At 37.9% G+C, this 27,227-nt stretch overlaps 1 protein-coding gene across 17 annotated transcripts in view; it reads right to left on the minus strand.

The window, feature by feature from the left end:
- The window catches only part of HDAC4 (histone deacetylase 4), a 147,363-nt gene that overhangs the window by 21,562 nt on the left and 98,574 nt on the right, over positions 1 to 27,227 (minus strand). For 15 of the 17 annotated variants that reach the window (XM_067785931.1, XM_067785926.1, XM_067785924.1 and 12 more), the window contains 5 exons: positions 18,846 to 18,953; positions 13,206 to 13,367; positions 10,596 to 10,666; positions 6,096 to 6,229; positions 1,707 to 1,847 (listed from right to left, as the gene is read on the minus strand). In XM_067785931.1, coding sequence (XP_067642032.1) covers positions 1,707 to 1,847; positions 6,096 to 6,229; positions 10,596 to 10,666; positions 13,206 to 13,367; positions 18,846 to 18,953 — 616 coding nt within the window. The remainder of the gene's footprint in view (positions 1 to 1,706; positions 1,848 to 6,095; positions 6,230 to 10,595; positions 10,667 to 13,205; positions 13,368 to 18,845; positions 18,954 to 27,227) is intronic. The other 2 variants (XM_067785935.1, XM_067785937.1) reach the window with 2 other exon arrangements.

The raw sequence follows: 27,227 nt of genomic DNA on the forward strand, positions 1-27,227 counted from the left end.
GAGCTTAGCTGCGTTGGTTTCGTAGAGTTTCGTAGATGGTTTATAAGTGGTTTTAAATCCATATCACATACGTTTGGGAAATATCGACCAATTGTAGATGAAGGGTGACGTTTTTGGAACGATTTTCCTTCATCCTTTGCCAAATAAGGGAAAATCACCATGTCGGAAAATGAACCTAGGGTAACCCTGGAATGTGTTGGTATGACATGGGTATCAAATGAAAGGTATTGAAGAGTATTTTAAAAGGGAGTGGGCCATAGCTCTATAGGTGGACGCCTTTTCGAGATATCACCATAAAGGTGGACCAGGGGTGACTCTAGAATTTGTTTGTACGATATGGGTATCAAATGAAAGGTGTTAAGAGTATTTTAAAAGGGAGTGGCCCTTAGTAGTATATGTGAAGGCATTTTCGAGATATCGACCAAAATGTGGACCAGGGTGACCCAGAACATCATCTGGGCTTTTGATTTCGCTCTGCAGAACTTTTTCATTTTCATCTACTTAATATGGTAGGTGTCACACCCATTTTACAAAGTTTTTTCTAAAGTTATATTTTGCGTCAAAAACCAATCCAATCGCAATGTTTCATCCGTTTTTTCGTATTTGGCATAGAATTACGGCATTTTTTTTATTTTTCGTAATTTTCGATATCGAAAAAGTGGGCGTGGTCATAGTAGGATTTCGCCCAATTTTAACACCAAAATAAAGCGAGTGCAGATAAGTACGTAAACTAAGTTTAGTAAAGATATATCGATTTTTGCTCAAGTGATCGTGTTAAGGGCCGAGGGGAAGGACAGACGGTCGACTGTGTATAAAATCCGGGCGCGGCTTCAACCGATTTCGCCCATTTTCGCAGAAAACAGTTATCGTCATAGAATCTATGCCCCTACCAAATTTCACAAGGATTGGTAAATTGTTGTTCGACTTATGGCATTAAAAGTATTCTAGACAAATTAAATGAAAAAGGGCGGAGCCCCGCCCATTTTGAAATTTTCTTTTATTTTTGTATTTTGTTGCACCATATCATTACTGGAGTTGAATGTTGACATAATTTAGTTATATACTGTAAGGATATTAAATTTTTTGTTAAAATTTGACTTAAAAAAATTTGTTTGTAAAAAGTGAGCGTGTTCTTCATGCCAAATTTCATCATGATATCTTCAACGACTGCCAAATTACAGCTTGAACAACTTTTAAATTACCTTCTTTTAAAAGTGGGCGGTGCCACGCCCATTGTCCAAAATTTTCAAACTGAGTTGAACTTTTTCTGAAAAACCGGGCCTTAGCGTCGGTAGAGTGACTGTAAACATTTTCATAGTGGTGCCATTTTTAAATTAATATTTTAGCGCTATACTTATAATTATTATTTTTTTTTTGAAATTTTTTAATAGCTTGCACTGCCGCTTGAGACGACCTATAAATACATACACACATATATAGTTCTTAGAATTATAGTTTGGCCGTAAAAGGGGTGCAAAAATTTTAACTTGCCTATTTATATACAAAAATTATAACTTAACTGTACACTGAGAAGAGTCCACAAATTACAAGTAAAACTGAATAATGTCGATACAAACTTTGTTGATTATTCGCAAATTTGGTGCAAATCTTGATGAAAATTGCAAAAAAAAAAAAAAGAAAACAGGTCCCTTCACATTGTGTCTAATACATAAGTAGTGTTATAAAAGCATTGCCATTATACGTACTTGTTAAAGCGGAATTTTGCTTCTGTTGCCTTCGCTGCAATATGCGCTCATGCCGACGTAACCCAGCTGGACCACTGATTCTCTGCTTGCGCTCAATAACGCTTTGCTTAAGACGCAACTTCAGCAGATTTGGTTCGGATGCTGTATGTGAATATTATTTCTAATGGTTATTTATAGGTTTTGATTTTCTGTTGAATTTATTAAAGTAATTTTTAAAATGTCAAATAAAACTGCTAAACAAAATTCATTTTGATGATGAAAATAAAGCAGACAAATTACATATTCATTCAATATTTGTAAAGACATTTTTATTAAAATTTTGTTTAATCTTAACTCATTTTATGTTTACTATATTGAGTTTGCTTTATTTACAATTGTCCTATTCACGCCTTTTTATAAATTTCACTGTTTAAAAATTATTCACCCCTATTCTGCATTTCGATTACGTTCCCGTTCTACGCTCCGCTTTAATCGAAGTTGGGTATTCTGCATTATGACGGATTCGTAACGAGAAACGGAAGAGCAAATGATTTTTCGAAATCAGCTGTTTGTATGGAATGTGTGAACATTGGAACAAAATAAATTAAAGAAAATTTGTAAAAAACACTGAAAAACGTGTATATTTTATTATCCACGCCATTTTGTACAAAAAAAAGCAACAGAATATATTGCCGCTGTGTTATATTTTTTTGAGTGAAGTGCTTTCATAATTGTATGTGTGTTTTTGTCGTTCTTTTGGCCAATTCCCTGCCGTGGCCACCAAGTTTTGTTCAAACGGATTCCTGCATGAATATAGTTGACATTTTCTGAATTTTATGGACCCTAATTTCATTGCACTGGCCTAAAATACTTTATGAAGATTAATTTATTCTTTCCGCAAGGATTGTTTACGTTTTCGCTTCACCTTCTTATACTCCAGCAGCTTGCTTTGGCATATAACTGGACCCAACGAACAAACACAAATTATAGCTGTCTATTATACTGGAATCAATAGCCGCGGCATTATTTGTGGAGTTGGAAAGCAACGCATATGAAAATGGCCAGGCGAGAATGGAAAGGCAAAATTTTGCGAGATTTGTGTAATCCATTTGAGATGAGTGACGAATTGTAAGAAATTGAACTTAAAAGTGGTAAAGTTTAATGACTTATTTTCTTATTTAGGTTCAAAAAGAAACTTTCGACTTAATAAGGATGCTTTCAAGTATGTGTTAGATACTTTTGCGGGGCAAATACGTCCAAGGACTTCGACATCGACATGTTGTTTTTGACCTGGAAACATATAAAAAACAATCATCATCAAGCCTTTTACGTTTCTTAACAAGTTTTACTTACATTTTTGTTAAAATTCTGTTATAAATTAATAAAAAATAAAAAGAAAATATTTTTCCGCCAACAAATTTGCAACTTAGAAAAACGGAACTACGATCGAAATGCAGAATACACAAAATCGAACGATTCGAAGTTGGATCGAAAGAGATTGGAACACAGAATACCAAAATTGCCAAATCGAAAAAATTCCAATCCAAGTCGAAATGCAGAATAGGGCTGATTATTTATTTTGTTTGTAATAGAGCAAAAAATATAACCACCAAATATTTAATATTCTAATAAAAGTTGAATAAAAAATTATTTGAACCAGTGTTTGTATTTGCTACTCCAGAGTAGCAGTAGCAGCGAGAAATATGCTCCGAGTTTGAACAGAGCACAGAGCAGAGCCGCTCCTTAAAAAAGTGACAGCATACAATTATGCGCTGCTACGAGCTACGTCGTGTTATAGACCGGAGCAGAATGAAAACTCCAAACGACATGCTATTTGTAGTGGAGCGAGAGCAAAAACAAGTTATTGCTATTTGCTCTGTTAAGCATTGTTTAGCCCAACTTTATCTTTTCTTTTGTTTTTGTTGTTGGAGCTCATGTAGCGTTGTCTTGTTGTTTTTGTACTTGTGGTTTTATTTGTTGCAGCTTCTTGCTTTTGCCGTTGTAAATACTACATGCTATTTCATTCGTTTGGAGTTTTTATTCTGCTATTTGCTCTGCTCTAAAACACGACGTAGCAGAGCATAAGAAATGCTATCACTTTTTTATGCTACGACTTTGCTCGTCATAAAAGTGTCTGTAGTAAGCTTTAAAAGTTCAATTCAGTGATTGGGAATGCTAAATCTAAAGCGTCTATATAAAAATGAGTCTGGAGAGTCGGCAACTTGTGTTGTTGTTCTATTACGTATAAAATAAAATTGTATTATTACAAACCTTGTCGGGTGGTAGTAGTAGAACAAAACAAACAATAAGGCTAAAGTTTAGTTGTATTAGCTGACATCAATATATTTGCGATTTGAAAATTGCAACTGCATACATTTATACCCAAATTTTACTTATTTTCCATATTTAAATAGTTTTTAAACTTTTACATATCGGAACTCCCTTCCCCACCTGCACGATAAGGGCAACATGTTCTGGCCCATCCATTGGTGAGCTATGCTATAAAATTAACGACTATCTCCCTAGTCTTACCAGTTTCTTTACCACGCAAAATTTGGCACTGTCACCGATCAAATCATCGGCGACCTTATTTACGCTTCCGACTGTGCCACACCCAAAAATACTGAGTGTGACGTTCAGTCAGGACCTACATTTTGGCGAGAATGTAGCTGCAATTTTACCTAAAGTTTAGAGCCGTAACAAAATCCTCTAGTCCCTTGCCAACAGAGTTTGGGGCAAAGACAAAGAAACGATCATATACACTAATAAAGTAATTGGCAAGCCACTTGTTTGCTACGCGTCCCAAAGAAACGTCTAAACGCGTCTAAAAGAAACTGCAGGCCTGTCAAAACACCGCGCTCAAAATTGCCACGGGATGTGCATTATGTTTCATGTATTCAGAAAATCATCTTAACAGTGACGCAAAAATACTTCCTATATAGGAGTGAAATTAAATGCTGAAGAAACAGTTTCTGCTGATTACCCGAAACCTGTCCCAACAGACATCTTATTGAAGAGGCACCACCTCCAAGAAACGTAAGAAGTCATTTGCCTAAGTTTGAAGAAATTCGGCACTCATGAAGTCAGCAGTATGAAGAAAATACTCCATTTAGAGGATATTGATGACAATTTGTAAGTGATGGCACTTATTGAAAGGGGCGAAGCACTGCTACAACAACAGCAACAAGTGGGCACGCACCAATTGCCAATATTTTCCATGGTCACTACTACATTTATGTTACTTTTCAATATAGCGCCTTTTCGAGCGTTCATGATTTTTTTCGTAAACTATACGAGCCGGACCCGTGCGCATATTGCGCAACCAATATAAAAGTCTCTTATCAAATATCAACAGATATCAGCTGTTCTATGAATCAATTAAATTGCACTGCCATCTGGCGTATGGTAGCAACTGGCCGGTAATGCAGTGCAAATATTCACAATAGTGCCATAGTACAAATAGATTCTTTGTGTGCTCACAATCGTTTATTTTTAACAAATAATTTTAATAAAATATAGCTAAACAAAAGCACTACGATCAAAATTGACCAAAGCTCGCTAATAGCCCGAATCTCCATCTTTACAACTAAAACTTTATTTATAGATTTGGATTCCAAATAAGAGCGAAAAAGGGACCCGTACATAAAAACAGCGATAAGAAATAATATATATGATAGTTTGATTCAAAGTAGAAAAGATTCAGGCTGAGTTAAAATATTTTCTAATAATTTTTGAATTTCATAAAAAACACGAAGTTTTGCGACCTAGCAACATGTTTGAAATCGGCAACCGCGACGAAAAGGGACTTCACTGCTATATACTTTAGGACATGGATGCAAATAAGCATCTCGCCGCGATCTGCATCAAAGAAAAGTTTTACAATATTACGACGGCAGCCGCGATTGTGAGCCAGGGAAGGAGAGACATCCACGTAGTTGGGATGGGCAGGTGGAGAAAGACTTGAACTTATGCACTTTGACTACAGTTATCAAAAAATAAATATAGCCTGCGTGATCTGTTACACATTTCAACATCACATTTCAAATCGTTAAGATTCATAGGGAAAACCAATACAGTTGTCATGATCGCATTCACCTTCGTCTCATATAAATATGTGTGTGTATAAATGTAGGCAATTACAACAATTGTTTTAACCCATTTTCAGTAGTTTAAGTACAACAAAAAACGCATTTAACAAAAAAATTTATTTACATGCGGGGCTACTTCGGATCTCATTTATTTTTTGTTATTTATTAAAAGCCTGAAGTAAAAACTGTAACCAATAAAAAAAAATTTATTAAAATATAAAAGTGAATTATAAAAAATTAACTCATAAAAAAGGTTTGGTGTAAGCGACTTGTTATCAAATTTACAAAAAAAAAAAAAAACCAAAAATTGCCGAAGACTTGCCTGTTTTGCGTAGTGGAAAATCGGATTCATATTTCAGATATGATGATGGTGGGGGCGGTGGTATTTTGTATGGATGTGAACTTGTCAAAGAACCAGCTGGCAAGGATTCACCGGATGAACTCTTCACTACACCTCTGTTGGTAGTAAATTAAGAAATAAAATTAACATAAATAGATATAAAAGTAATACATACTAATTACAGCTGCGAACACGAAAATAGCAGTACAAATTATTAAACAATTTTGTCATTTATTTTATTACAAAGCGGGGAGTGCCTTTTATTGCTTTTAATGTATTTTTTTTAAGAAATTTTTTGTTTCAATTTATTTTAAAAATTTGAGAAAGATTTAAACAACGTGACATCAGGACGGACAGTACGACAGCTGTTTCGAGTATACCTTGTAAATCTCTTCAAAGATTTAGGAGTCTTCTAAGACATTGTCTCTAAACAGGCGATCATGGAGGGTCTTAAGTACATCCAGCCCTAATCAGATATATCGGCTGCATGCTTAATTGCAGGAAGATTTCTTTGCAGTGAGGGCTCTATGAGGCCACGAAATCGGTACACAGGGGCGCGCCGGAGGGCGTGGAATTGTCACCTCTGCTGTGAACGTTGGACATCAACCAACTGCTCCAGCGGTTCGATATGGGCCTTGTCAAACAAACGGCATACGGAGACGACGTTGCAGTTGTCATAAGTGGCAAGTACCTTACAAAAATTAGCTCTTTAATGGATGGGGCGCTTCAGGATATACATAGCAGGTATCTAAAGTCGAGCTGAGCCCCAACGGAGAAGACGAATATGGTCTCGTTTACTAGGAGTTATGAGGTCCCGAATTGGTCTAGGCCTAAGCTAGGAGGTGTGACCCTGCAGAAAGATCGTGTACCAAATATCTAGGAATCGTTCTAGACAGTAAATTGTCGTGTAAGCTCAACGTGGAACAGAGTGAAGAATGCCTCGACGGCATTTTATGCATGTAAAACAATGATGGGATGTACGTATCGTTCCCTCTCGATTGTAAAGCCCATCCCATACTATGGAGTTCTTGTTTGGTAGACGTCCACTCAAAAAAGAATGTACCCAACAAAATTAGGAAGGGCGGCCGCCGTGGTGTGATGGTAGCGTGCTCCGCAATCCACACCTAAGATCCTGGGTTCACGCCCCAGGCAAAGCAACATCAAAATTTTAGAAACAAGTTTTTTCAATAATAAGAAAAATTTTTTAAGCGGGGTCGTCCCTCGGCAGTGTTTGGCAAGCACTCCGAGTGTATTTCTGCCATGAAAAGTTTCTCAGTGAAAACTCATCTGCCTTGCAGATGCCGTTCAGAGTAGGCATAAAACAAGTGGGTCAATTTGTAGGAAAAATCAAGGGGAGCACGACGCAAATTGGAAGAGAAGTTCGGCCTAAAATCTCTTCGGAGGTTATCGCGCCTTACATTTATTTATTTTTATATTGGTTATTAATGCTTTGCAGACCGGGAGCCCTGCAAACAACCCAACATAGCATTAAAAACTGCAACGAAACTCAATGCGTTGGGTCAGCTTGAGCGCAAACCATACGGCCGCGTAAATCTTTACATTGACAGTCAAGCAGCAATTAGGGCTAAAATCTTTCATAGCATAACATCTATAAGCGTGTCGGAGTGTATGCAATACCTGGAAAAGATTCGAGATAGGGAGAAATATGCATCTACATTGAGTACGTGGCAATAAATTCAAATCAAAAAGCGGATGACCTAGCTAAACAGGGCGCATTGCTCGAAACTTGTAATGTAGACGTTTCTATCAGATTGGGCGAGATTGAAAGAAGGCGAGGGCTGCACATCATCGACCAAGCAGGAAAAGTGGAACCAATCGCGGGGTAGCAAAGTGTCGAAGGTCACGTGCATGTCTTACAACCTTATATTAACAAAGTTACTCTTATCAGTTAAAATAGGGGACTGTAGGCTCATGGTGGATATTCAGACTGGACACTGCCTTCTTGCGTCATATGCTTGTCAGTGATAATAGATGTAGAAAGTGGGGGTTAGAGGAGGAAACGATCGAACACGTTTTGTGCTCGTGCCCTGCGCTAGCAAGGCTAAGACTCCAGCTTTTAGGAGGCTATCAGATCAAGAATCAGCAAGTAGCGCAGGTGCAAGAAAGCTTCTAGTATTTGCTAACATTATTTTATAACAGGTCCTGGTTTCTCATAGGGTTTTTCAGTTTGGTCATTGAACAAACTTCTGGTAAAACTATGGACTCATTCAGTCTTTGGACCAGCCAGTTCAACCTAACCTAACCTCTATTATTATGGGTATTTAAGTAGCGAGAAAGGCTCATATTGCTTTATACAATTGTTTTTGTTGTTGACATTAGAGAAAAACAAGTAAGGACGGGCCTGTCTTTGGCTGTGACGAAGACTTCATACCTTTCATGAATAGGGCGGAACAATAATCTTATTCCATTCGTAATATCCAAATAATCGGGTGTATAAGATACGAAATATATAGTGAACAGATGTACATGTCTAAGCGATTTTTAAGACAAGTAAATTGTGTCTAAGTTCGGGTGTAACCGAACATTATATACTCAGCGTGAGCTTCAATTGTACATTTCATTTCAGATAAATTACTTTTCTACATAACGTGGCACCGCCCGTTTAAAAAATGTCTTCCCATCTCCTCTTACAATAAAACTTTATAAGTGAAATATCATTGATTCAAAACTATTTTTTGCTAAGTTATAGCTTATTATTCTAGTCTATGACCCTTTTAAACCTTTTAAACTTGTTTTATATCTAAGTTGCCGTGGTCTTTAACCGACCCCGTCCATTTTTACTAGGAATATTTCCTGCCATAAGGAAAATATGTGTACACAATTTCATTACGATATGTTAATTTTTCTTCGAGTAATGGCTCCCGAAACATAGAAAATTGCTTAGTCATAAAAGGGGCGGTGCTACGCCAATTTTTTAAATTTGAAGTTTTTCCTATTTACTTTTATAAATCCACTTGGGAAATGAAATACCATTGATATAAAGCTTATTTTATTCGTCCAAGACCTTTATAAAAATCTTTTATATAAAGGTGGGCATGGTCCTTAACCGATTTCGTTAATTTTCCTTCAAAGCATTCCTTATAGTAAGTGCAACCTCTCTGCCGAATTTTGTTACGATAGGTTTAACGATTTTTGATTTTATGATTAATAATATTTGTAAAATTGATTTTATCACAAGTGGGCGGTGCCACGCCCATTTAAAAAAAATTTTTTTCAAACTTTTATCAAGAGTCTCAATATCAGTCCGCACGTCAAATTTCAACATTCTATGTGTATTATTTACTAAATAATCAGGTTTTTAGTGTTTTCCAAAATGTTATATATATAAAAAGTGGGCGTGGTTATCATCCGATTTCGCTCATTTTCCATACCAATCTATTCTGGGTCCAGATAAGCTCGTGTACCAAATTTGGTGAAGATATCTCAATATTTACTCAAGTTATCGTGTTAACGGACGGACGGACGGACATGGCTTAATCAAATTTTTTTTCGATACTGATGATTTTGATATATTGAAGCCTATGTCTGTCTCGATTCCTTTATATCTGTACAACCAACCGTTATCCAATCAAAGTTAATATACTCTGTGTGCAAAGCACGCTGAGTATAAAAAATAGGTAGGTACTTTGTGTGAGGATGCCAAGTTTCACGTTTTTGTGGTCTGCATGAAACAGCTATGACCATGAATGACTTATCTCGACAATGTAAACGTAAGCATTTGATGAAATTTGAAGCTTCTAGTCGTTATGAAGGGGGCAGAAATGACAGTTTATATGGGGTATATAATATATATACCACCGATCTCTATGATTTTCTCAGACAACAATGAATGCTCTAAACGTAAGCATTCGGTGAAATTTGAAGCGTCTAGCTGTTAAAATGGGACAGTAATTACGAAAAGCTTCTTATCTGAACAATCGGTTGTGGGGGATATATGCTACAGTGGTCCGATCCGGCCGGTTGCGACAAATGTCTAATCGGACACCTAGATATAACAGCTCACCAAATTTTATCAAGATATCTCAAAAAATGAGGGACTAATTTGCATACAAACAGATAGACATGGCTAAATCAACTAAGCTCTTCATCCTGATCATTTCGGTATACTTTTTGGTGGATCTATCTATTTTTCTTTAAGGACTTACAATAGCAAAAAAGAAGAAACTTCACAGAATTGTGTAACTAAAATGATGTAAACAAATTTCAAAACTGTTTACGAAAAAAAATTGAAATTACCAGAAAAATATTTCAGAACTTTTTAAAGTAACCAAGTCCGTAGCCGAATCAATTTTGGTTGAACAAATTACAAGCAATAAGTTTTTCAAAATTCGCATTGTTTCTTGTAAATTTTTTCCAAAGTTTGTTTTGGATTTCCTTTAATATAAAATTATACGATCACACGAGTACTATTGTCGTGTACGCAGCTGTAGAAATGTAAGTGTATAAACAACAACAACGTACCTATTTCTGTAAGGTGACGTCGTCGTTATACCATTGGAGGAAGCCGCCTGTTTACGGTTAATTAAAAAATTCTGTAAAAAAATGAAACAAATTAGTAAATATGTATTACACAAATACATTATAACAGTCCCGCCAGCGTTTCGGACCTTTACCGCGCAATCCACGAAATTATCAAGTATTTATTAATCGGAGGGTCGAGCAGTGTGTAGAAGTCCACGTAAGTGGGGAAAGTTCTGATCAGCATTCACCAAGGAATGGCCCAGGGTGATTTTTCAAGCAGCTCACTTCTTCCGGTCACTTGCGGCCAAGTATTCTCTGGGCAGCCTTTGCACATCTGTTTGATAGTGAGCTAATGTGAGAAGGCGACAACCTAGCTACGCCACTCCGCCATAATCGTTTTAAGGGCTAGCTGATCACCATAAGGTGCTGCAAGCGAAGGTCTGTCTTGGATCAAGCTGTTCGCTATATAAACGTGCAAGTAATGCTTTAATCCCCGCTGAACGGATTGTGCGCTGAGCCTGGGACCCGCCACACAAAAACACACTCCAATGAAAAATTAATTAAGGCCTCGGATAAGAAGACAACCCTTTACTAATGACTACTCTTGCAAATGTTTACAGGACAATGATTTAAGTGTATGCACCTGGAATGACCGTTCCCTTAATGGGATTGGTGCAGATTCCCGGCTGGTTAGTGTACTCGTGGCGGAAAAAGCCGACATTACCGCCATCCAAGAAATGCGATGAACAAATACTGGCAAGAAAACTATTGGTGATTGAAAAAAAGCGTAATTTCGGTGTAGGATTTGTGGTGGGAGAAAAACTTTGTCGCCAAGTACTGATGTTCACGCCTGTCACGAATGTGGCATCCGAATTAGAGCTACATTATTTAATATATCATTCATCTGCGCGCATGCATCGCAAGAGGAGAAAGACGATGAGGTGAAAGACGCTTTCTATTAGCGTTTATTTTTGGCCACACGGTCGGAAAGTTCAGTCTGCACAATCAAGCCTCTGCTAATCTAAGAACGAAACCGGCGACCTGGTAACCGATGTCCAGAGAGAACTAAGATTATGGATGGAACACTTCTCTGCCCTCCTAAATGGAGTCAGCGATATACCGCTCAGGGATAATAAAACTCAGCCCGAAATGACCAGATTAAAAACCACAAGGCCGAAGGCACTGATGGATTGCTTGCGGAGCTATTCAAATACGGACGAGTGCATGCCTGACGATTAGAGTCTAAGTGTTCTTTTCCCAGACAACATGAATGGGGATCCAGCAAACTGCGCCAACTATCGTGGAATCAGTCTTCTTCGCGGCTTCAGACCTGGTAAATCTACCATCGACCAGGGTACGTATTACGTTTTAGTATCCGCGATCGAAACTGATTTTTTAAATAACAATAGCTCTGAAATGGTGAGTTTCAGTCATTGATCGTAAAACGGAATACGGGCCCAGATTTTCGCTAAAGCCTCTTTCAACAGCACGAGAAGGAGCTGCCTATATGCCGCCATGTCTGAATTTATATTGACCGCAAAACTAATACGGCTGTACAAAATGACGTTGAGCAACACCATCAGCTCAGTCAGAATTGGGGAGGACCTCTCCACGACGTTCGAAACTAAACGACCTTTTAGACAGGGTGACCCCCTATCGGGAGATTTCTTTAATTTGATGTTGGAGAAAATTATACTAGCTGCAGAGCTTAACCGCTCTGGAACAATATTCTATAAAAGGGTGCAATTACTGACACGGGCTGAAGACATTGATATCGCAAATTTTGATTCTGCAAAAACAAAACGAAGAACCCGCTGTCATCAAGCAAAAGAGTCAGCAAATTTAGGCCCTGTCCACTGCGCCACTCTTGGCAGCTACAATTTAGAAATATAAAAGGACTTCGTTTATTTGGGAACCAGCATTAACACAGCAACAATATCATCTTTGAAATCCAGCGAAGAATCACGCTTGCCAATAAATGTTACGTTGGATCGGTTAGGTCCAACTCTGCATGTCACTTATCGTAGCCATCCTGCTATATCAGATGAGAGGGATCTTTAAATGGTTCGAGAGCAATGTTTATGATTTACGACGGCGAGTACCGATAGCTGCCCATGTTTTGCGAATGTGGGATGATGCTCCGACTAAGAAAGGTTTTTTATCGGAAGCCGCCGACGGAAGCAGCTAAAGAGGGCGGCCCCACTTCGCTGAAAGAACCAGGTGGATAAAGATTTAAATTCCATTGGTGTTACTAATTGGCGTCAGTTAGCAGAGAGAAGAAGCGACTGGCGCGCCTTGTTGGGCGGCCATAACCGTTTAAACGCTCAAATAAGTATGTATGTTGCAACGAATAAATACCCTCGCAAGAAAATGCTGGTAAGGAGTTATGAGTATTAGTAAATTTTAAAGTAATATTTGCAGTGGTGGGTAAAAAAATAGCAGTTTGATTCAAAATGACATTACTCATAACATATATGTTTGTTCATATTCTTATTTATATTTAACAATTTTGAATTTTTATACTATTTTTTTCGCCCATAGACATCGATATCGAAAAACTGAAAAAAAAAAAAACACCAAAAAAATATTAAACCTTTTCAGCTTACTTACATTTAAAATTTGTTTAACTTCGGGACTGGCATTGGCACTGCAATTCTCCTTCCGCTTGATTACCTCACGTTCGCGTCGCTCTCTTTGTTGTTGTTCTTCTGCGGCGGTGGAAAGTCTTTGTTCTCGTAGTTCCTGGAAAGCGCCATGTGAATTCACCGCATACTACATAATTATAATAAGTTCGAAAAAAATTTGGTTTTTGATATTTTTTGGCAGCTTTTGAATACTCAATTACACGAGAATTTTTATTTGAAAACTTTATCTAATTCAAAAATTTTAAAACCTTATTGTATTCCCTTCTAATTTCATTTATTTGAATACATTGCAATGTCTAAATTCATTTTAACAAAATAATGATATGACAAAACAAAATAACAAACAACAAGTAAGGAAGGCTAAGTTCGGATGTAACGGAACATTACATACTCAGATGAGAGCTTTGGAGACAAATGTTGGAGTTGAATGTTGACATAATTTACTTATATACTGTAAAGATATTCAACTTTTTGTTAAAATTTGACTTTTACAATTTTTTTTTAAAAAGTGGGCGTGTTCGTCATCCGATTTTGCAAATTTTTATTTAGAACACATAGGAGTAAGGTTCCTGCCAAATTTCATCATGATATCTTCAACGACTGCCAAATTAAGGCTTGCAAAAATTTAAATTACCTTCTTTTAAAAATGGGCGGTGCCACGCCCATTGTCAAACATTTTTAAAATTTTCTATTCTGCGTCATACCAAGTTTCATCTCTTTATCCGTCTTTGGTAATCAATTATCGCACTTTTTCGGTTTTTCGAAATTTTCGATAACGAAAAAGTGGGCGTGATTATAGTCCGATTTCGTTGATTTTAAAAAGCGATCTGAGATGAGTGCCCAGGAACTTACTTACCAAATTTCATTAAGATACCTCAAAATTTACCCAAGTTATCTTCTTCACGTACAGACGGATATTAATTAGTAAAATTTAACTATCGCCAAGCTAGAAGGCAAGGGCTACAAAATGGTTACAGGCTGCGACGCCTATTTCAGTATATGGGGAAGCATCACTACAAACGATAAAAGTGAATCCCTTTCAACTATGTATATACTAAACTCAACCTTAAGTATCTGCAGTAAGGGGACTAAGGCTATATTTATATTTTCCCATTCGGAAAGGCCGAATGGTTGGGAGGAAGTGCTGGACCCCACGTTAGCTTCGGAAAATGGTTCAACGTTGGTCGATAAGTGGCGTGTATGAGATAACCCCCCTTCGGACCACCACATAAAATTCAGATCTAACCTTCCTCTCCGCTGCAGAAACCTCAAAGGAACGAAATGGGATAAATTCTGTGACTTCCTCAGTGCTGGAGTCCGCTCGGCTTGTCCAGGTTTCCTGAAAAAAGGGGGAGAGGGTGCCTAATCCTTGAGAAGATTAATCATTAGTCTAACATCAAAACCTCTGGAATGAGTCCACTATCAGCAACTCGCAAGAGCTTGACGATGCAATGGATAATCTAGAGCGCGCCCTTACAATTTAAAAATACCAGATGCGTTTTTATAGAGAAGCTTTTAATAGCAGAAATACACTCAAAGTGCTTGCCAAATCACTGCCGAGGAGCTACTCCGCTTAAAACAACTTTAATCTAATTGAAAATACTTGTTTCTAGAATTTACAATATGCTTCCACAAATATACCCCGATCAGCATCCAAAAGAAGAAACCGTTGAAGCGGTAAACTTCTTAGGGCGCTAAGATCAAAAGTAGGTAAGCTATACAACGAATGCTTCATAACTAAGATATGTCAACCATACAATGAGGCAGTGAAGAAATACAAGAAGGCAAGAAGGATAGCCAAGGCCGAGTCTTGGCAATATTTCTGCTCGTCGATTAACAATGGCCATGAGTCGTGTAACCTCAGCAAGATTCTTTCTAAGGAACATCACAACGATCACTTCGTGAGAAGCGAGGATGGGGTGTGGACGGAATCTGCTGAGGAATCACTAAACATCTTTTTAAACGCTCATTGGTTTGACACACTATGCAGACATCCGTGGCAGTTCTGAGCGCGGTGTTTTGACAGGCCTGCAGTTTCCTCCAGTTTTTTAGGCTCTGCGACCATATCGGAAACGCGTAGCATTCAAGCTGCTAGCCAAATGCTTTATAAGTGGCTATGAGCGTTTCTTTGTCTTCGTCCCAAGTGCTGGTAGCGAGGGACTGGAAGATTTTTTTTACGGCTCTGAACTTTATGTCCAATTGGGGCTGCATGCTCAAGCTACAGACGAACGGCTCAATAAATTTCTTTTTCCACCCTGATAATTTTTGAATATGGGAGTATTCATTTATCTCATTTAATTTATGCCGTTACAAGCTTTGCTCAGCTGAGTATAAAAATATAAGAAAGCCTCATTCTGAGTCTAAATTTTTTGTTGCAGATTGCAGCTATCTCGGCCCGCGCAACAAAAAGGCTATTTCATGCAACGTGAATATACAAGTATTGTAATAAAACTTAATTTTCTTTCCAGAAGTTTTATTCTATTGCAGGACTTGTATGTTTTGTGTGTAACGAACCTCAGGCCACAAGTTTTTAAATGGCCTGTGGTGGTTGGTTACCGCCTATGTCCAAGCTTGGCCTAAAGGCCGCGGCACAATGAAATTTTTCATATAGATGCGTTTAACACAAGCTTATGCATTCCAGTATTATCGCCACAATCAACCTAGATGTTGCGTTTATAAATATGAAGGAACTTCAGACTTACCAATTGAAGTTTATTTCGCCTTGTACATTCTCATACAAAATTTCGTGAAGCACTGTTAAAAACATTCTCCCTATAAAACAAAAATACTTGCTAACATATTTGTGTCGTATTCACATGTTATATTGCTATTTTTAATTGCGAAAAATGTTAGAAAAGTTACCAACGAATGGGAAAAATAATTTCAATTGCAAAGTGTGCCAGCACCCTTAGATAGATAGATAGATAATTAATTGAGGATCGCACTGCGACCATTGGTCTATTGTGCCCTCATCTGCTTCACAACACCTCATCCAAGCCGACATCTCTGATGAACCCTAGCAGTTCACCTGGCTTGAGGGATTTGATGTGAGAATGCTCCGGCCATGGTGAGCCCATAAACTTAGATCTACGTCTTGAGATTGCATCACACTCCAGGAGGATATGGTCCGCCGTCTCCGCTGATCGCTCACAAAATCGGCATGTGTTGTTCGATATTATACACAGCTTTTGCATGTGGCTGTTCAGTCTACAGTGTCCTGTAAGAATAGCTGTTAGAATTTTTAGGTTATTTTTCGAGAGGCCTATAAATGCCCTGTATCGAGTTGTGCAGTAACCCCATAACAGTAGCTTAGATTGTCTCAGGCCTGGCATATTACGCCAGTGTTTTTCCCTCTTTTCCTTTTCTTCTGCTAATAGATGCCCCCTAATTTCCTGCGGGCCTACTGGCAGGAACGGCTTAGGACCAATAGGTCGTATCGTTGCTGCCTCTCTGGCCAGGCTGTCCGCCTGCTCGTTTCCCTCGACTCCCCTGTGGCCAGGAACCCAGGCCAACAGTAGTTCATTGTGTGCTCCTAGTTGATTCAGCTTTTCCACGCACTCAAGGACTAGTGATGATTTTATTTCAAATGCCGAGATGGCCTTGAGGGCGGCCTGGCTGTCACTGAGTATGGCAATTTTCTCATTGGAGTATTTTCGCTGAAGGTTCAGGTCCGCGCACTGGCTTATGGCGAATACCTCCGCTTGAAAAATGCTCGGGTATGCTCCCAGGGGTATTGGTATCTTGGCTCTGGGTCCAACGACTCCAGATCCAATCCCCTCTGGGGTCTTCGAGCCATCGGTATACCATACTATACTGTTTAGCTGCTGAATGCTCTCCATTCTTTTTTCTTCCCACGTACCCTTGTCTCCCAGTTCTACTTTATATATTTTCTCATATACTATCTGCCTGAGGATATCATCCCTCGGGAGTTGAGAGATTGGGATCTTCTCTCTCAATTCCTCCATGTTCCGAGACGATATGACTTTACCTTTGCCCGAGCCCTCCTTGACGATATTAAGGAGGGCTCGCTTGGCTGACTGCTCTATCGATATATGCAGCGGGGTTAGATCGAGGATAGCTTCCAGCGCTGTTGTGGGACATGTGCGCATAGCTCCCGTGATGCACACACTTGCCAGTCGCTGAAGTTTTGACAGTGTTTGCCTCGTCGTCGCCCGAGTTGTACTCGATGCCCAGGCTATTGAGCCATATGTTATCCTAGGTTTTACTATCATGGTATACATCCATCTTAGCACGTGTGGGCTACATCCCCATGATTTGCCTGCTAGACGTTTGCATACCATGATGGACCTCGTGGCCCTAGTCTTCATGGAGTCGAAGTGTTGTTTCCATAAGAGCTTGGTGTCAAAAGTGCCAGCACCCTTAGCCAAAGCAAATGTCAACTTCTTCTTCTTGGGCTGGGTTTATCAGTGCGAGTTTAAACTTCAGTTAAAGTTGACTAGAGTTTAACCTTGCCGCTTTGTTCGATAACATCAAATTTTGCTGCTCATCTCAGCTTAAGCGGCTGAAGTGGCAGGGTTAAACTCTAGTCAACTTTAACTGGAGTTTAAACTCGCACTGAAAAAACAGGACCTTATTCTTTGCTTGCAACAAAATTTGGGAGTTGGCTACTTTTCCATGTCAGATGGCACCAGTGTCGCTCAATCTACCGTTCTCCATAAAAATACGTGCAATCGACTCATAATGCACAAGATTGAGTAAAACGCATCTATATGAAAATCTGCTTATGTGTGGGGGCTTTGAAAGCTTTACAATATTTTTATACTCAGCGTGCTTTGCACACAGAGTATATTAACTTTGATTGTATAACGGTTGGTTGTACAGGTATAAAGGAATCGAGATAGATATAGACTACCATATATCAAAATCATCAGTATCGAAAAAAAAAATTTGATCGAGCCACGTCCGTCCGTCCGCCTGTCCGTTAACTCGATAACTTGAGTAAATATAGAGATATCTTCACCAAATTTGGTACACGAGCTTATCTGGGCCCAGAATAGATTGGTATTGAAAATGAGCGAAATCGGATGATAATCACGCCCACTTTTTATATATATGTAACATTTTCGAAAACACAAAAATCCTGATTATTTAGTAAATAATACACCTAGAAACTCTTGATAAAAATTAAAAATTTTATAAAAATTATTAATCATAAATCTAAAATCGTTAAACCTATCGTAACAAAATTCGGCAGAGAGGTTGCCTTTACTATAAGGAATGCTTTGAAGAAAAATTAACGGAATCGATTAAGGACCACGCCCACTTTTGTATACAAGATTTTTAAAAGGGACGTAGACTAGAATAATAAGTTATAACTTAGCAAAAAATAGTTTTGAATCAATGGTATTTGACTTATCAAGTTTAATTGTAAGAGGAAATGGGAAGATATATTTCTTTTAAACGGGCGGTGCCACGTGTTATGTAGAGAGTAATTTATCTGAAATGAAATGTACAATTGAAGCTCACGCTGAGTATATAATGTTCGGTTACACCCGAACTTAGACACCTTTACTTGTTGCTCTTTAAGGATGAAATAACAATTTAAAATAAAATAGAAAATATTTGTTAAACATATTGAAATTACCTGATATTTTTGTTCCAGTTGCATTTTGTGTCGCAATTCCAGCTCTTTCGTTTGCTCATGAAATGTATGAAGTAGCATTTGTTTTTGTAATTCTTGCTTCTTTTTCAGCTAACATGTAAATAAATAAATAACGAAATTTGTCGGGCTTTAGCATACACTTTTATAATTAGGTAAACAAATTTTAATCATTTCAATAGGCACTTCTTAGGATTTTTAGTATTGACAGTTATTTAATTAATGCTCAATCCAAGGGAGATCTTTAAATTTTTTTAAATTTCATCCCTGCAAATACATTGAAATAGATTTATTATTGCAACTTGATTGCTTGACATCCGATTCTTAAAATTGATGTTTAGCTATGTATGGGTTCGGAAGCTTCATAATTACCGCTAAGTAATATACGGGCTTACCAGAGCAAAAACGCCCTGACGCCAAAGGCACACCTGTGGATTAGGCCGAATATTTGTAGAATGTTGTGACGAATATTAGCAACACTAAAGCATACTATCATCTCTAAGCCGATATCACTTGTATCTACATAAACAAATCAATCATTGTGTCTACACATATGTACATACAAGAAACGGACTGATATGCACAAACACATGCATATATCTGAGATGTTCACAAAAGTATGCAATCATCGGTCGAAGTATCAGTCACATATACACGCGCATATAAGAAGCTATACACGTGCATCTATAGTTTATAGCTGGTAAACAAGTAGTAAATTCTAGAAGGCGAAACGCCTAGAAGTATGCCGACGAGGAAACCGAAGAGTATAAAAGCAGCACCAGCTGAGGCATGGGCAATCAGTTTGATTTAAGCAAGCTATTGGTTGTGAAGTATTGTGAAGTACTTTAATAAAGGCCATTTTGCATTATTGAATATTGGAGTTATTTTATTCAACAGTTAAGCGATACGAACGTTAGCAGAAGGTGTGAAATAAGCGGAGTTTCCCTAAATTCGTTACAATATTTAAGTTGAACTGGCCACCAGGTCTACGGTTGGAATGTGCACAATGGCATACAGTGCAACCGTCGTTGCTGTTTTCACGGCTCCCGTTATGCTAAGCATTGATAGTCTACATAACCCCTATAAGTTTTTGAGGTACGCTCATTTTTGAGTGGCCGTCTACCAACATAGGACTCCATAGCATATTACATGCATAAAGTGTCGTCCAGGCCTTCTTCACCCTCTCATAAACGTTCAGCTTCCACACCGTACTGTTTAGAATGATTTCTAGATATTTGGTTTCTCTAGCAGGGTCAGACCTCCTCGCTTAGGCCTAGACCAATTCGGGACCTTATACCTCCTAGTAAAGTAAGGCCATATCCGTCTTCTCCGCATTGGCGCTCTATCCATCAAAGAACTAATTGTTGGAAGGCGTGGGTAATTGATGTATATTGGAACGATTTTCCGTCATCTCTTGTCAAATTTGGTTTGGATTTTTGGATATTTGACAAGAGATGGCGGACAATCGTTCAATATATATTTATCATGTATCTTTCTGATGAAAAAATAAGAGACGGTCACCCAAAGCGACAGTTTCGCACAACTCGTTTAATGACGTACCTCCGAACTGGGGATAGCCACACATAGCTCTGATGTCTTAGCTATATGTGCTTAAATTGATTAATCAAAGGCAGCGACTATTTCAGAGCCATCGACGACTGAACCAATTAGGAACGATTTCCATGTCTGGACAGCCGACCTCGGGTTGACCGCCAGAGCGGAAAAGACGGACCTCGGTTCAACCCGACTATCTAGGAATCACACTATACAGTAAATTGTCGTGAAAACTCAATGTGGAGAAGAGGGCGAAGAAACCCTCTACGGCAACGCTTGCAAAATTGACATCAAGTTCAAAAAAATAAATAAATGTCAAGCGCAATAGCCTCCGAAGAGATTTTAGGCCGAGCTTCTCTTCCAGTTTGCTTCGTGCTCTTTTTAATTTTTCCTACAAATTGGCGGACGGGACCTACGTACATGTCTAATGATGATTCCGAACTGCATCTGAGCGGCAGATGAGTCTTCACTGAGAAACTTTTTCATGGCAGAAACACACTCGGAGTGCTTGCCGAATCACTGCCGAGGAGCGATTCTGATTAGAACAACTTTATTCTAATTGAAAAAAATTGTTTCTAAAATTTTGTTGTTGCTCTGCCCGGGGCGTGAACCATGGATCTTCGGTGTGGTAGGCGGAGGACGCTACCACCACACCACGGCGACTGCCGTTCGATAGCTTAATGCTTCTTTTTTTTAGTTTCTTATTTTAATCCGCGTTTTGAGAGTACAAAACCTGAACTTCATTTGACATTCCCATAAATTTGCGGTTATTTACTAAATAACTAATTTCGAGTAACTGTGCAATGGCTTGCCCTTGAATTGAGTATATAAACTTCGAAAAATTCCATCAAAAAGCGATAAAATATTTCAATGAAATTTTATCTGACGACGGTCTTAGCTTACAGTCTGAATCATCCTTCTATTTATAGTTAAATTATTCATAAATTCAAGATCAATTTGCGTCATTATTTTAGCTGAATAAACGTGTAGGTGATTTCTAAACTTGGCTTAGGTGCTATAATCATGGTGATTCACTCTAAGTGACTTGAGGATAGGGCCGCCAACTTTAAGAAATGTCAAATTGCTGCAGCGTGTCTTTTCTTTGTCTTTTCCCCAATGCAGCAAGCAAGCGTGTTGAGGATTTTGTTGCGGTTTTGTACTTTGGATACTATTACTAAGAGTGTCAAACGTTACAACTACCTTTGGGTGACTCGACAGTCTTCATATTTGGTTATCTTTTCCTTCCACAGAGTGGCCGTGGATTTGGTTGGTGATAGAACCAGGTGGCGCGAGGTGAGGAAACCACAAACACAGAGGATATAGCTGTTTATTGTAGAAACTAATTGGTCTGTTCGATGGTCAGGTCCTGTTGTCATTACCGTGCAGTCGTCGGTGCAGGAAATCATGTTAACACCTTCTGGTGAGGAAGGCAGCTTTGATATGTTGAAATTGAACAGAAGTGGGGATAGGACACCACCCTGGACATCCTCTGTTTGATTCTTGGCGACCATTCAGATAATTTGCGGTCCATCCTTTTTAGACAAGAGGGAAGGGGTGAACCTTCTATGTCTTGGAGTAGCGTGTCGTGGTTGACTGTGTCAAAAGCTTTTGACAGGTCAAATTTCAAGAGCACCGTCCTATGATGGGGTTTTTGCTGGTTCAGTTAGTAATTTATCTGGGTGTGTATTAAACTGGGTCGATTTATTAACCGATATCACGCCATCGATTTTGCGATAGGATTTGTGCTCAAGAAAAAAAGTTCCACTACGCATACTCAAAAAAAAAAATAATAATTTTCGAGCCTGCGAAATTTCATTTTTTTGACTTTTTTTCGACTTTGATTTTTAAGGTTTTTTTCATGACCTACTAAAAAATTTTCATTTGATTGCAAAATTTTCATGTATACCCTGTCCGACCCAAAAATGTTCGCTAAAAACGTTTCGATAACAGTTTAAAAAAAAAAAACATTTTACATATATACATATGAAAATTTTTTTAGTAGGTCATGAAAAAACCTTAAAAATCAAAGTCGAAAAAAAGTCAAAAAAATGAAATTTCGCCTATGCGTAGCGGAACTTTTTTCCTGATCGCAAATCCTATCGAAAAATCGATGGCGCGATATCGGTTAACTTTCGTCCATACAAATCGACCCACCCTAGTGTGTATGGCCTTTAGCGCGGTGGTAGTGCTAGTCATTTGCGAAGCCATGATAATAAGTGGCTAAGCGAACATTCGCAGTGAAATGAGGGAGTAGGACGGTATCCAATGTCTCCGCTACTGGGGAGAGGAGTGATATCGGTCGATATGACTAACCTTCGTTAGCTGGTTCTTGTAGTGGAATTATCCTTGCCATTTTTTGTTGTTCGAAACGACGAAGGACTTTAAGGAACAGTTGAAAACGTGCGCCAGGTAGATTATTCCTTCAACGCCAAGGTGTTCCAGCATTGGCATGGCTATACCGTCTGAACCTATTGATTTCGAAAGCTAAGCCTATTTAATGGCTTCTTTAACCTCTGTGGGGTGATGGTAATGTGTGGCATGTCGTGTTTGTGCTAATGTGCCCGTCTGTGTGCACGACATCTAACCTTGTCTACTGAGGGATGCATTACATAGAAAGCGCTTGCGCTCGAGTACCACAGAGTTATGTCGTTAAAGGCAATGAATATTGCCTGTCCATTGATACCCCTTTCAACTATACCGTACCTCAAAGATACGACATAGCCAGTCTTAAATAAGTAAAAGATGTAGAAACGCACCTAACGTCGACGCCGCGCCAATATTTATGACATTGCGAGGCGGCGTCCGAAAACAACAAAAATCGGCGATGGCGGCAGCGTATATCTCTAGTACCTGCATATGCATCTGTGTACTACTCAAATTTACAAGTGTTGTATTCATATGTACATACCTACATGTTTTTTACTAAATCTCGCAGGATGTTAAAATGAAGGAAATGATGCTATTTATAAGGATAATAGAATATAAATGAATACTAAAATAGAAAATGGCAAAGGCATCGGCATGAGTCAAATAGCTAGAATATACAAATTTATAGAACTCACACTGGGGAGCACATCAATTTTGTAAAACATGTGCATTCACACAAAATTTAGCATTCATTTATGTACATTAGGGTGGGTCGATTTGTATAGACGAAAGTTAACAGATATCGCGCCATCAATTTTTCGATAGGATTTGGGCTCAGGAAAAATAGTTCCACTACGCATACCCAAAAAAATCATTTTCGAGCCTGCGAAATTTCATTTTTGTTTTTTTTTTTACTTTTTTCGACTTTGATTTATAAGGTTTTTTTCATGACCAACTAGAAAAATTTTCAAAAATTTTTTCTTTTTTTTTTTCAAAAAACTGTTATCGCCAACGTTTTTAGCGGACATTTTTGGGTCGTACAAGAGTATACATGAAAATTTTACAATCAAATGAAAATTTTTTTAGTAGGTCATGAAAAAAAACCTTAAAAATCAAAGTCGAAAATAGTAAAAAAATGAAATTTCGCAGGCTGGAAAATTATTTTTTTGGGCATGCGTAGTGGGACTTTTTCCCTGAGCCCAAATCCTATCGAAAAATCGATGGCGCGATATCGGTTAATAAATCGACCCAGTCTAATGTACAAAAGCAGAAAACATAAAAATAGTACCAATCAGTCCCGTATCCGTGCCGAGAGCCCCAACTCACTACTTTCAACGGGGAGACCGCTTGTTGTTTGTATGCTTGCCAGATTGCTAAACTAGCAGATGTATATACATATGTACATACAAACATATATGTATATTTATATATCTATAGCATCCATCTGAATTTTATTTTTAGACTACACGTCGTTTTATTTAGAAATGCGCAAAATACACATCTTCGTAGAGACAATAAATAGAATGATTAAGTTGTACATATTTATATTTAGAATATCTGTGAGAGTGATAGGTTGGAGGAGAGCTGGTTTATGAGCCAAAAATAAGATAATCGTTGCCGCAGCCTTTGCGCTTTTCATTATAACAAATTTGTTGCCTTTCCTTCTGCCTATGCTGTTGGTGGTGGCGGTCGATGTTCGTATGTTGCTGATGCAATCGCCTTGGGAGTATTTGGTGGTTTGATTAATAAAACTGGTGTTCACAGCAATGTGCTTAACAATAACAAAGCTTTTTTTATACCTTTCATGAAAATGAAATGGTAGATATCTTAAGTTTGTCGAGAATTTCAAATTGTAAGGAGAAGAGTTAGACCCACCAAAAAGTATACCGAAGTGATATGGATGACGAGCTGATTTGATTAGGCTTGTCCTTCTGAGTGTTTTTGTCATTTATTCCTCATTTTAACAGCCAGACAGTGGCGGATCGTGAGCTCGGCTGTGTGGTGAAGGGGGGGGGGGGGGGGGGGGGGGTTAAATGGTATCAAAAAGTTTCATAAATTTTGTTTTATTTTTATAAAAGCGATATTCATGTATAAATTGCCATGCATCGTGAAATACCAAAATTTTGTGCCTACTGCTATTTTCATGCTCAAGAAAAATGCAAAATTTTTCCTGAATGTTTGCTTTTGATCTGCGTACAGCACTTAATGATACCAAAATGTAAGCTTTCGATTTCAAAGTATTTTCGAAAGTAGGTATGTATTCTGTTTTTAAATACTTTGTGTATTTTTTATTTGGTACTTTTATCACCACTGGGTGTGTATATTTCATACTTATATAATTTTAATAAAACAATGTAATAATAACAATGTAAATAAATGTTATGTTTAAAGACACAGAGTGAAAATTTCTGAAAGTGATCACCGAAAAACGTCATAATTTATTTTTGATATTATTTGATAGCTATCGATAATACAAACAAATGCTCGTCTTCGATTTTTCCAAAAAATACTGTATGCTTAATTATCGCCATTTGAATTTTCTTTGTCTTTTTCTTAAGATTTTTTAAGAATTAATGAGCTTAACAACGATGAATGATAATTGTTATTCAATTATTATTTTGGTTTTATTGGGAAAAACTGAAAAGAAGGAAACATTTACTGGCAATAAAACCAAAATAATAATTGAATAACAATTATCATTCATCGTTGTTAAGCCCATTAATTCTTAAAAAATCTTAAGTAAAATTGAACACACCATTAAACATACAAATATTGCCCTTTTTCTTTTAAAGTTGAACAGCAGCCGATAGGCTCCACCGATTTTGACAATTCGGTAAAAGTTTACACCTTTTCTAGTTTAAGTTCTGAAAATTACAATTCAAGTTCAGAATTTCCAATTTAAATTCAGAAATTTACAATTCAAATTCAGAAAATTACAACTCAAGTTCAGAAGTTCCAATTTAAATTCAGAAATTTCCAATCCAAATTCAGAAAATTGCAATTCAAGTTCAGAAATTTACAATTCAAGTTCAGAATTTTCAATTCAAGTTCAGAAAATTTGTCGGGTATTTTTTTTCATCCAATGGAAATAAAGGTATGTAAGATGGTATCTATGTGTTAAGGAAGCATTGGACATCTTAACTCGTTTAAATCAATTTTGCGAGATAGCGAAGAAAAAACTCTCGCTCATAAAAAGCAATTGCAATGCCATACAGCTATATTTTTAGCGTCACAACCATTGATCTGCACTGAGTATGACAGCACTTAAACAGTTAACGGAGCGTCCACACTCCCAGAAGTAACGTATAGGTACTGTCTACATAGATCTTGGCGCCATATGTCAAAATATCTCAACTTATCCCCCATCATCATCATTCATCATGAATTGGCACTTAATCGCGATTTTGGCAGTTTCGTAACAAATCATGCCAGCTTTTCCTGTTTCGCGGTAACTGACGGCGATGGGTAGCACAATAAGAGGTCAAGTCTTCCTCCACCTTCGCAACTCTGTGGAAGTCTCTCCCTTCCACTGCTTCCAAACTGCTGTTTCGACTGAAGTATTTTCTTGGCCGTAGCGTCATCATGCACTTGTTGGAAAGAATTATCCTCCATTTGATTTCAAGATCCGGGATGTACACACCTTGAAGAAAACTTGGAGTACACTATACCCAAGCCACCATTTTGGTAACATGGTCAACGAAGCATCAACACTTCCGCAAGTAACATATAATTATAAAATTAATTAATTAAAATAACTTTTGAAAATTAACACCCTACTTATAAATTTCTGAATTCGATCTGTAATTTGCTAGTACACTTGAAATGTAATTTTCTGAACTTGAATTGTAATTTTCTGAACTTGAAATGAAAATTCTGAACTTGAATTGTAATTTTCTGAACTTGAGTTGTAATTTTCTGAACTTTAATTGCAATTTTCTGAACTTGAATTGTAAATTTCTGAACTTAAACTGGAAAAGGTGTAGTTGAGGGGTCGATTGCTAATACGCTACCAAAAATATCCAGAGAGGTGTCAAACGACGCGTATTGACCTCAGTATTAATAATCCGAAGGCGGAAAGGAAAAATTTCAGCTCGTTCAAATATATTAAACAAAAGCCGAAAAATGACCCGCGGGTCCCTCCGAAACCGGGGTGGTATCTATAGTATTTTTGCGCAGAACACCTTTATGTATTGACGGCCTTCGGCCTCGCTTATAAAAAATTACCCTGGGTGGGTCCAACACCGGTTTGGAGACCAAAACTATATCCTCGCAAAACACTTATTTTCTTTTCCGCCTTCGGATTATTGTTGTCGAGGTCAATACGCGTCTTTTGACAGCTCTGTCGATAGTTTTAGTAGCGTATTAGCAGTCGACCCCTCAACTAGACTTTTACCGACAATTCAAACACCAATTTGCTTGTAATTAAAAACTCTTTAAGAGCACATC

This window comes from Eurosta solidaginis, chromosome 4 (genome assembly GCF_040869045.1).
Source record: "Eurosta solidaginis isolate ZX-2024a chromosome 4, ASM4086904v1, whole genome shotgun sequence".
Lineage (NCBI taxonomy): Eukaryota > Metazoa > Arthropoda > Insecta > Diptera > Tephritidae > Eurosta > Eurosta solidaginis.